The sequence below is a fragment of the Heterocephalus glaber genome, unplaced genomic scaffold, assembly GCF_053883595.1.
Source record: "Heterocephalus glaber isolate CG9 unplaced genomic scaffold, H.glaber_assembly_v1.0 deba00001550, whole genome shotgun sequence".
NCBI lineage: Eukaryota > Metazoa > Chordata > Mammalia > Rodentia > Bathyergidae > Heterocephalus > Heterocephalus glaber.
In genome coordinates, this window is record NW_028258343.1 from 7010382 (window position 1) to 7022154 (window position 11773).

The window sequence follows — 11773 nt, forward strand, 5'->3', positions numbered from 1 at the left end:
ATGGATTATATTTAATGAATACATTTAAGATTAAGCTTAATATGTTTGTATAGGTAGGTCAGAGGGCTTTGAATGATGATACAATAAATTTCTTCTTGTTATACTTTATGATTTGTGCTTTTATACCATCATATTTCTTCAGTTATTGTTGCAAAGCTCCCCTGCTGCTTTTTTCTACACTGGATTGTGACAGATGTTTAATGAAAGTTGAAAGTGTTTTTATTCAATGCCATAAGCTTTTCAGAAGAAAGACAGTATGCAAATTTAAATCATAAATAACTGAAGTGAGAATCAGGAAGCTTTCTCAAAGGAATACATAAGTAGTATCTTAAAAAGATATTTAAAAAATGAAATGGCCTTCAATCTAAAGGATTATGAAATTGGAAAGTGAGCAATTCCAAACTGCTTAATTATTTCCAGAAAAATTTTGATTTTATTTGACTATGATATCAACTTAGACTATAAAATGACTAGAAGGCACATTAGGTAAATGACTATGCCAAGAATTACTACATAACTAGAAAACATCTACTGAAAGAGAGCAATAAGTACAATTGAAATTGCTTCTCTCCTAAAATCATCAACAATATATGGGTGAATTGGTTAAGTGAATTATGGACTGCATCCTTTTAATGGAACATTGTTTTTGCAATGGTATTTTTAAAGTTTACTACAAGCTTACATTAAATAGAGTTCTTGTATGTGTATGAATTTATATATTTTGTTGGAGGCATACTTAATTTCACACTTAATTTGCTTCCAAATGGATAATGTGTCATTGGTGTAGCATTTCCGACCTCTGTCTCCTGTCTTAATAATTCTTTCCACAAAGTACATGGAAAAATGCAATATTATTGACTTATTTGACAGGAAATGGTTATATTCTACTCAGTTTTGTAGTTTTGTTATTGGGACTAAGGTATTTCCCGAAAGCAGAATTTCTCTCTTATACATCAGACTATCAATATTAGTAGCAGACAGCACCCAGCACAGAGGAGTATTCCAAGTCACTGTGCCACAGCTCCCAGCACAGAGGAAGCTTCTTGGTCAGTGTGCTACAGCCCCCAGTGCAGAATAGGAGGCTTCCAGGCTAACCTAACACCATTCCCAGCACAGAGGTGGTGAGCCATATGGGCAACAGCAGCACCCCTCCACCAAAATGAGAAAGCACATAAACAAGCCTCAGAATCAGACTTCCAGATCACCTACAGCAACCCCAAAGGGAAACAAGATGGAACACTCTGATACTTAACCACCTGGACTCCCTGAACTAACAACAAAAGAGGATCTAGAAAAAAATGAAATCAGAAATAATTTCTCAGATAACAGGAGAGATTGTGGCTATAGTGCAAGACATGATTAATAAATCTATACAGGACACAGATTAAAAAAATACAGGAGCTAAGGAACATGATGGAATCCCAACATAAGAAACAAATGGAATCCATGAAACAGATGCAAACAGATTTCCAGGAGATTAAAATCTCCACTGAAAGTCTACACAGCAGAATGAGCCAATGTGAAGACAAAATTTCAGAACAGAAGATAAGATTCCAATTAGTGACCTGGAAATAAAAATTTCTTTAAAATTGTAAGGGACCACAAGAAATCAATCCAGCAGCTGCTAGATGATGCAAATAAGAATAACGTAAGACTGATCGGAGTCAATGAAGAAACAGGAGAGAGTGCAGATGACATTAAAAAAAAAAAAACTGTTCACAGATGTGAAGGCAGAAAACTTCCCAAGCAGGGGAAAAGAACTTGACATACAGATAAGGGGGCCATATAGGACTCCAAATAGCCTTGATAAAAAAAAGTATACATAGGCATATAATTGTTAAGATTCCAAAATCCCAGAAAAAAGTTCTATAGACAGTTAGAGAAAAGAAACAAATCACATACAAAGGAAAGCCCATCAGAATCACAGCAGACTTTTCAACACAAACCATCAAGGCATGAAGAGCTTGGAGTGACATATTCCAAGCCCTAAAAAAAAACAGCCTCCAACCCAGATTGATGTACCCTGCAAAATTATCTTTCAAAATTGATGGTGAAATAAGATACTTTCATGATAAAGAGCACCTTAGGAACTTCAGGAACACCAAACCAGCACTCCAAAAAATTTTAGACAAAATCCTAGGAAAAGACAATGAGGATCACAAGCCCAGGAAGCACAGCAGAATGAATCCACCAGGCACGACAAGAAATTAAAAGCAAAGGGGGAGAATCCAACAAAAAGAAAAAGTCATGACAATGATAACTCAATATGTATCAGTTATAACCATCAATGTTAATGGTCTCAACTCACCAATCAAAAGAAATAGACTGGAGTACGGGTTAAGAAGCATGATCCAACAGTATGGTGCATACAATAAATACACTTTAATCAAAAAGAAACTCATAGACTGAAAGTTAAAGGGTAGAAAACAATACTCCATGCAACAGGAACCAAAAAAAAAGCAGGAGTAGCTATCCTCTTTGCAGATCAAGTGGATTTCAAACCCACATTGATTAAGAGAGACCAAGAAGAACACTACATCCTTATAAAGGGAACAATCCAAGAGGAAGAGATGACAGTCATAAATATCTATGCACCAAACACCAGTGCACCCAAATATATAAAACAAACACTAATGGACAAGAAAAATCATATAAGCACAAATACAATAGTAGAGGGGGACCTCAATACCCCATTGTCACAAATAGATAGATGAACTAGACAAAAAACAAGCAACAAAATAATAGAACTCAATCGAACTCTTGAACAAATGAACTTAACAGATGTTTACAGAGTGTTCCACCACACAAAATCAGAACACACATTCTTTTCAGCTGCACATAGGTATTTCTCCATAATAGACCATGTACTCACTCATAGAACATATTTAGGTAAGTACAAAGGAATTGAAGTTATCCCCTGTATATTATCAGACCATAGTGCAATAAAATTGGAGATCAATAGCAAAAGAAACCACAACAATTTCATAAACACATGGAAATTGAACAACACACTTCTGAATAACCCATGGGTCACAGAGGAAATTAAAGAAATCAGACAGTTCCTTCAATTAAATGACAATGGCAATACAACATATTGGAATATATGGGACAAGATGAAAGCAGTCTTACAAGGGGAATTCATAGCAGTGAATACTCATAATAGGAAAACAGAACAAGCCCAATTAAATAACCTGATGCTGAACCTCAAGCTTCTAGAAAAAAAGAGCAGGAAAAACCCAAAGCCCATAGAAAAGAGGAAATTATAATGATCAGGGCAGAAATCAACACAATGGAGACTAAGAAAACAATATAAAAAATCAATGAAGCCAAGAGTTGGTTCTTCGAAACAATAAACAAAATAGACAAACCCTTAGCCAACCTTATCAGAAAAAGGAAGGAAAAGGCCCAGATCCATGCAATTAGGAATGAAAAGGTTGAAATTACAATGGACCAGCAGAAATCCAGAGGATTATCAATACCTGTTTTGAGAACCTATATGCCAATAAGATGGAAAACATAGAAGAAATGGACAGATTCCTAGATACATATGAATTACCAAAGTTGAATGAAGACCTAAAAATTCTAAACAACCCAATATCAATCAATGAAATTGAAAACATAATTAAAAACCTACCAACTAAGAAAAGCCCAGGTCCTGATGGCTTCACTGCTGAATTCTACAAGAGAGGAACTCATGCCACTACTGTTTAAACTCTTCAGTGAAACTGAAAGGGAAGCAATACTCCTGAATTCACTCCTGGAACAAGCATCACCTTGATCTCCAAAGAATAGAAAGACCCAACTGAAAAAGAGAACTATAGGCCAATCTCACCAATGAACATAGATGCAAAAATCCTTAATAAGATACTGGCAAATAGAATGCAGAAGATGATCAAGATCACACACCCTGACCAAGTGGGATTCAACCCAGGGATAGAGAGATGGTTCAATATGTGCAAATCAATCAATGTAATACACTATATCAATAGAATCAAGGTAAAAAACCATATGATCATCTCAATAGATGCAGAAAATGCATTTGACAAAATCCAACATGCATTTATTATAAAAACCCTACAAAAAATCGGAATAGACGGTCTCTATCTTAATCTGATACAAGCCATCTATGAAAAACCAACAGCCAATATCATACTAAATGGTCAAAAACTGAAATCCTTCACACTAAAATCAGGAGCAAGACAAGGATGTCCACTATCACCACTCCTGTTCAATACAGTTTTGGAAACATTAGCCACAGCAATTAGACAAGAGAAAGAAATAAAAGAAATAAAAATAGGAAATGAAGAAGTCAAATTGTCATTATTTGCAGATGATGATACTCTATATAGGAGACCCCAAGAACTCCACCAAAAGTCTTCCAGACTTAATAATTAAATTTAGTAAAGTAGCTGGATACAAGGTCAACACACAAAAATCAATAGCTTTCCTCTACATGAATAACAGACTTACTGAAAGAAAAATAAGGCAAAAATTCCTTTCACAATAGCAACAAAAAACTGAAATACTGAGGAATCAAGCTAACAAAAGAATTCAAAGACCTCTTCTCTGAAAATTATAGCACTTTGAAAAGAGAGATTAAAGAGGATATCAGAAAATGGAAAGACATCCCTTGCTCTTGGGTAGGAAGGATAAACATAGTGAAAATGACCATACTGCCAAAACTTCTATATAGATTCAATGCAATCTCCATTGAAATCCCAGAAGCATACTTCATGGACCTTGAAAAAACAATCCAAAAATTCACTTGGAAGACAAAGAGACCTAGAAGAGCAAAAGCAATTCTAGGTAACAGAGATATGGCAGGGGGCATTACAACCCCCAACTTGAAACTATACTACAAAGCTACTGTGATATAAACAGCATAGTACTGACAAAGAGCCAGACCTGCGGAACAGATTAGAAGATGCAGAAACAACACCAGACACACTCAGCCACCTCATCTTTGACAGAAGAGCCAAACACCCTCAGTGGAGGTAAGATAGCCTCTTTAATGAATGGTGCTGGAGAAATTGGTTTTCAAGTTGCCAAAGACTAAAACTAGACCTATATTTCTTACCATGCACTCAACTAAAATCAAAATGGATTAAAGATCTAAATATTAAAACAGAAATGTTGAATTGGCTGGAACCGAGGTTAGGTAGAACTCTTGAAGACATTGATGTAGGAAAAGATTTTATGAACAAAACCTCAGTTGCCCGTGAACTACCACGAACAACAAGTGGGATCTCTTCTTATTAAAAGGCTTCTGCACAGCAAGAGAAACCACCAGCAGTGTGCAGAGACAACCTACAATGTGGTAAAAAATTTTCACCAGCTGTCCCTCAGACAATGATGTACTATCTCTAAAAATATCAGACCTCCCAAATTTACAGTCCCAATCCAAAAATGGGCATCTGAAATGAACAGATATTTCTCACACAAAGAAGTAGAAAAGGCAAATAAAAATATGAAAAAACGTTCAACATCACTGGTCATTTGAGAGATGCAAATGAAAACAATGCTGAGATTCCACCTCACCCTAGAAAGAATGGCTGCTATCAAGAAATCAACCAATAACAAATGCTGGCAGGGCTGTGAGGAAAGAGGAACCCTTCTCCATTGCTGGTGGGAGTGTAGACTGGTGCAACCACTGTGGAAATCAGTATGGAGGTACCTCAGAGAACTAGGACTGGAAGTCCCATTTGACCCAGCTATTCCCCTGCTGGGGATCTTGCCCAAAGAATTAAAAGAATCATACCACATTGATATTTGTGCACCCATGTTCATAGCCGCATAGTTTGTAATAGGTAAAACTTGGAAACAGCCCAAATGCCTGTCAACTGGAGACTGGATAAAGAAAATGTGTTTTTTTTTTTTTATAAAATGGAGTACTACTCAGCCATAAAAAAGAGAAAATGGAGACATTTATTGCTAAATAGATGCACATTGAGGTGATACTCTTAAGTGAAATAAATAGGACACACATGTAAATACCAAATAGTTTCTCTGGTGTGAGAAACTGAAAGTGTAAATACAGACTAAAAGGTATAATAGATAATGTGAAATAGGAAGAAACGGGGCAAACGGGAAGGGGAAGTGGGAGGAGTAGGGGAAAGGAAAGAAGGGAATGGAATTAATATGAGAAAATGAAAAAAAGGGAACAAAGTCTTTGTAAATAGAGAGGGATGGAGGGGTTGAAGGGCAGGCAGAGGAAGGGGAACAAATAAGAACCAAGAGAGTATGTACAGGTGCAATTTTCCAATGATGAATGTCATATTGTATGCCTAAAATGTACCAATAAAAGGATATACAATTAAAAAAAGGAAAGAAAAAAAATAAGTGAAGCAAACAGTCTTTAACTTGAGAAGCCCTGCTCCAAATTTGCCTGAAAATTGACTGTGTTGCCTAATTATAGGGTTGTTAGCAGATAAATTTGACTGTATTGTCCCTCTCAATCACCCCCTCCGGGTTCAGCAGTGCCCAGCTCCAAGACGCCCCAAAGGCCGTCGCCTGTGACAGCCAGCATGTGAAAGAGGACACACCTTGTCCTAGGCCAGAAGCGCTGCCCTCATCCAAGTTCCGGCACCCGCAGGCCTTCGCCATGGCGATCTCTCGCTCCCCCTCGCTGCAGTTTGCGCCGCAGAACCTGACGGACAAGCCCCCCCTGCTCATCCACGAGATGAGCATTCCACAAGAATCGAGCGGGTGATGGACAACAACACCACGGTAAAGTTGGTGCCCATCAAAATCGTGCACTCAGAGAGCCAGCCCGAGAAGAGTCGCCAGAGCCTGGCACGCCCGGCCGAGTTGCCCGCTCTGCCCAGAGGGCTGGAGCGGGACCAGATCAAGACACTGAGCACATCGGAGCAGAGCTATTCCCGCTTCTGTGTGTACACACGGCAGGGCCCCGAGGCTGAGGCCACACCGAGACCCCAGCCACCTGCGCCCCAGCCCCCGGGGCCCCCCACAGCCCCTGCACTGGACATCTGCGTCTCCCCTCTAGGGCTCAGCTACACCAAGACCAAAGAGAAGACGACAGAGGACCTGAAGTCCGAGGAGCTGGCCAGGACGATAGTGGGCAAGGATAAGTCCTTGGCAGACATCCTGGAACCCAGAGTGAAAATCAAGACCACCATGGACCTGATGGAGGGAATCTTCCCCAAAGACGAGCATCTCCTGGAGGAGGCTCAGCAGTGGAGGAAGCTGCTCTCCAAAATCCCCTCTCCCAGGACCACAGAGGAGAAGGAACAGGAGCCAAGTGTGCCAGCTGCTGTGTCTCTGGCCACCAATTCCACCTACTAGAGCACTTCCGCCCCCAAGGCGGAACTGCTAATCCAGATGAAGGGCCTGTGGCAGCAGGAGCCTGAGGAGGATTCAGGGAGCAACTTCGACCGGGACCTGTCCCTGAAGAAGCAGGAGCTCATCGACAGCATCAGTCGCAAGCTGCAGGTGCTCCGAGAAGCCCAAGAAAGCCTGCTCGAGGACATCCAGGCCAACCCCGCTCTGGGGGGTGAGGTGGAGGCCATCGCGAAAGGTGTCTGCAAACCCAATGAGTTCGCCAAGTTCCGAATGTTCATCGGAGACTTGGACAAAGTGGTGAACCTGCTGCTGTTCCTGTCGGGCCGCCTGGCCCTAGTGGAAAACGCCTTCAATAACTTGGAAGACAGCCCTTCTCCTGGCGATGGGCAGTCTCTGCTGGAGAAGCAGAGAGTCCTCATCCAGCAGCACGAGGATGCCAAGAAACTCAAAGAGAACCTGGACCGCCATGAACGCATCGTGTTTGACATCCTGGCCGCCGACCTCAGAGAGGAGAGCCTGGCAGACTATGAGCACTTCGTGAAGATGAAGTCGGCCCTCATCATTGAGCAGCGGGAGCTGGAGGACAAAATCCACCTGGGGGAAGAACAGCTGAAGTGCCTGCTTAACAGCCTGCAGCCCGAAAGAGCCAAGTAAGTGGCCAGTCAGCCTGGCAGAGGGCAGCCACGGCCTCGGAGCTCCATCGCCATGCATGGTATCACTTAATGAACCTTTTAGTTTCCTTTTGGAACGGAGCCATTTCCCTCACACATGACTACATGAGACACCAGGCACTGGCTGGTGTGGTACCCATGAACCCACTATTCTGGGCCTTCAGGACTCAGACTGTCACGGTCAGCAGTAGGGCCGCTGTTCCCCCATCTTCTGATGCCAAACCAGCCACCTGGGAACATACGGAGAACATCCTCAGGATGCATGAGAGGGGACTCCCTGGTGCACATCTTCCTGCGGGTTCCATCTGGACATGGGCTGCTGGGTTTTGTCCTTGCCAGGCCCTCAGTGTGAGTGTCCATCGTCTCTAGTCTCTACCCTATAATCATGTTCCCTGACCCAGCAAAGTCAGGATCAGAATGACAGTTGATTAACATGTAGGAGAGATGAGTGGTTTCCTAATGGTTGAAAACCAGCTGGGAAATGGACAGCCTACATGTTGGGTGCACTCGCTCTAAGATTGTAAGTGCCATGTAAAGAAATGATGTGCATGCTTTAGAACTCATGCACATGACAGACAAACCACTGTGGTCCTTCTCACTTGGCATCAGAGATTCAGTGATGTTATTCAGCCAAGTAAGAGTACTTTGTTACTTGTGTCCAGTACTAATGTGCTTGTTACCTATTTATTTCCTGAGACCCATGGAATATTTTTCCAGTTTCTTTTCCCCCAGAACATTAATCTTATGCACATACAGTCATTCATGATCATTGGTTTTTCTCTGTTTTGCCACCAAGTTTGCCCCCAAACATTGAGGGCTGCATTCCATGTACTTGTAAGAGCTTTCCTCTGCCTTATCAGGGCCCCATGGACTCTTTAACTCTTAAACTTGACCTTTTTCTGCTGCAGAGTTTAAAGATTCTGTGCCTCTTTTGGGGGTTGAAATGGCAGGACATTAAAGAGATTTACTCATTAAATAACACTATCATGCTGCGGTTTCCATTGGCAATAAGAGACTGAGAGGAAGTATTTGCAGGTCGCGTGTCTGACGAAGGATTTATACCCACAATGGACGAAGACCTCAGAAAACTCACCAGTAGGAAAATGAACAGCCCAGTTAAAAAGGAGGCAGCAGACTTGAACAGACAGTTCACTAAAGAAGATATACGCGTGGCAGGTGAACACAGGCAGCGATGTCCAGCTGCTGATGACGTGGTTGTGACCTGCTGATTTTAACCTAATAATTGTAGGTCCCGTGTGTTGCTGAAAAAAGTTCATCTAACCAGAGCCATGGTTAATGGCTTCGGTTATCCCTCAGATTACTGGATGTGTAGGTAATGTTTGTTCCTCATTTCCCTCACTCCCTTGAGGAGCGTTATAGCAGGTGTGGTGAGTTTCTCCCTCGGTTAGCAATAACCACGGCCTTCCTAAAACGTGCACACGCATGCGCACACACATACTGAGCCTGACACGGAGGCGCCGCGTGGAAGTGAAGGCTTTTCCTACAGCCGAGTCCCATCGGGCACCCTCAGTCCCGCAGGTGATGACGCCCTCGCCCGCGCCTGCTCTCGCTCTCGCCCTGCCCTCAGCAGCCGCCCAGTGCCAAAAGGACGAGTGCTTTCAGAGGTGCTCATGCCTGCTGGGCTGAGCTGTTCCTCGCTGGAAACGTGTGACTCTGCGGCAGCAGCTCCCTCCTCCTGTCCCCCTGGTAGCCCCTTTCTGTGAACATGGGCCGCTGGCTGGCCGCGGACCTCACGAGTAACTTGATTATTTTGTTTATAATTTAGACAGTTTTTTTGACCTGTGATTCTTTCCCCTCAAATCCAGTATTGGGACTCTTTTACTAATACAGGTGTAAAATGCGAGTAATCAAGTCTGTGTGCTCCCAGCCTTTACGTATCTTTCTGGACTCTGTCTTATACTTAGCAGCACACAGTGCTCTGGTGTCCTTTTAGCCAAGTACACATCATGACACCCTTCCCATCTGGTTTTCGCTTTGCCTCTGTAACGTCTGCTTCACAGGGAATGGAAGACTCCAGGGGTCTCCATGTACATAACTCAGTACACAGATGTATCATTGCTATTAAAACAGATAGGGTGCTACCAGTTGGCCCTGGGCACTCGGAAGTGGTGGGTGATTCTTGTCCCTGTCATAGCAAAGCTGTGGAAGTCTGCAGAGAGGGCCTTCTCTCACCTGGGAAGTGTACAGCCTGTATCCTGCAGCATATTGTTTCAAATGTGTATATATTTCATGTTTGACACTTGCCACTTACTGATCAACAGAACATCCTGCTTGATTTTAACAAAATAAATACTGTGTCTTCAAGGGGGAAAAAAATTTGACTGTATTACCATGCATTCTAGTTTCTATTAAAATATTACTCATCCTTTGTTTCCTTTTTCTTTCCTATTTTTTTCAGAAATTGTACCAAGCAAGCAGGTACTGTTTAATAAGTCATCACCACGTAATTTCATTGATTCATGCTATAATTCACAAAATGTAAATCACAAATATTTAGAAGCACATATACATAATTTAGAGTTGTAATGATTGATATTTCATAACATCTTTCTAATTTCAGTATATAAGAACTATACTTCTACATAGAATATGTGATTTTTTTATCAATTATTTGAATATTCATCCACTCTAACACAAGAGTACTGAACAAAACACAGATACTGATTCAGAAATCTGCTAAGTACCAAAATTTTACTCATCTTCTCAAAAATTTTTATCACTGAACTTCAGACACTAAACACGAGCTATCTTAATTGATGAAATAATGAAAAGACATATCTAAAGTATTTAAGAGAAAAAAACCACATAAAAATTGTATGTGTATGATACAAATTTATGTCCACTACTTGACTATAATAAAGCAAACTACTATGAATAAGAAGTTTTGGCCAGGGATTTAGCTCAGTGGTTCTGCCGCCTACCTCGCAAGTGCAATGACCCAAGTTCAATCCCCGGTACCAAAAACAACAAAAAAGGAAATTTTCATTTGCCTATTGAATATATGGATTATTGGAAATGTCTCTTTGAACTTAACTATTGACCCCCCAAAATTTAAAATTATTGAATTATGTTCTGTTTTCTGTAGAAAATATATGATGTCATGTTTTCTTTTATATTTAAATGCATGTGTGAAATGAATAGCATGTTATTTTCAAATATGTATGAAGTCCTATACATAAAGTTTCAAAGGAAGTATGCCAATACAGTACCAGTGTTTGACTCTTATTGCTAGATATTAGTTTATTTTTGTATTTATATTTTCTACATATTTAAAAATCTCTACATTGGAGACAGGCATGGTGGAGCACATTTCTAATAGCTGCACTCAGGAAGCTGAGGCAAGAGTATTGCTATAAACTTGAGGCCAGGCCTGGGTTACACAGTAAGTGCAACTTCAAAGCAAGACCTCATCTCAAAGAAATCGACCAACCAACCAAATAAACATACAAAACAATTATACATTGGAACCAACAAAGTGATTGATTAAAAAAACTAAAATTTCATCAACCAGACATGTAGATAGTTGACTAGATTTTATAATTTTTAATATGTTGCTTTGACATTACATAGATCCAAAATCAATGAATTTATACACTACAATCTATCTTAACAATCGAATAATAAAGCCTTTGATATAAGTTCTGAAAAGTGTAACAGACAAAATTGGATTACATATTAGAATGATATAATTGTCCAGCAGATGCTAAAAAGTTTATCTATGCTTTCTGCCATGATCCACAAGAGAAATTGTAAAATTCTACTGATTATGGTGCATCTTATCA

At 40.7% G+C, this 11773-nt stretch overlaps 1 protein-coding gene across 1 annotated transcript; it reads left to right on the top strand.

The window, feature by feature from the left end:
• The first annotated feature begins 6601 nt into the window (after nucleotides 1–6601).
• LOC106009480 (protein Shroom2-like) lies at nucleotides 6602–8339 on the top strand. Its single transcript, XM_013072644.3, is given in 2 exon segments — nucleotides 6602–6673; nucleotides 6676–8339. Coding segments are annotated over 2 exon segments (1350 nt in total). The 3' UTR covers nucleotides 7954–8339.
• The last annotated feature ends 3434 nt before the right edge of the window (nucleotides 8340–11773 follow it).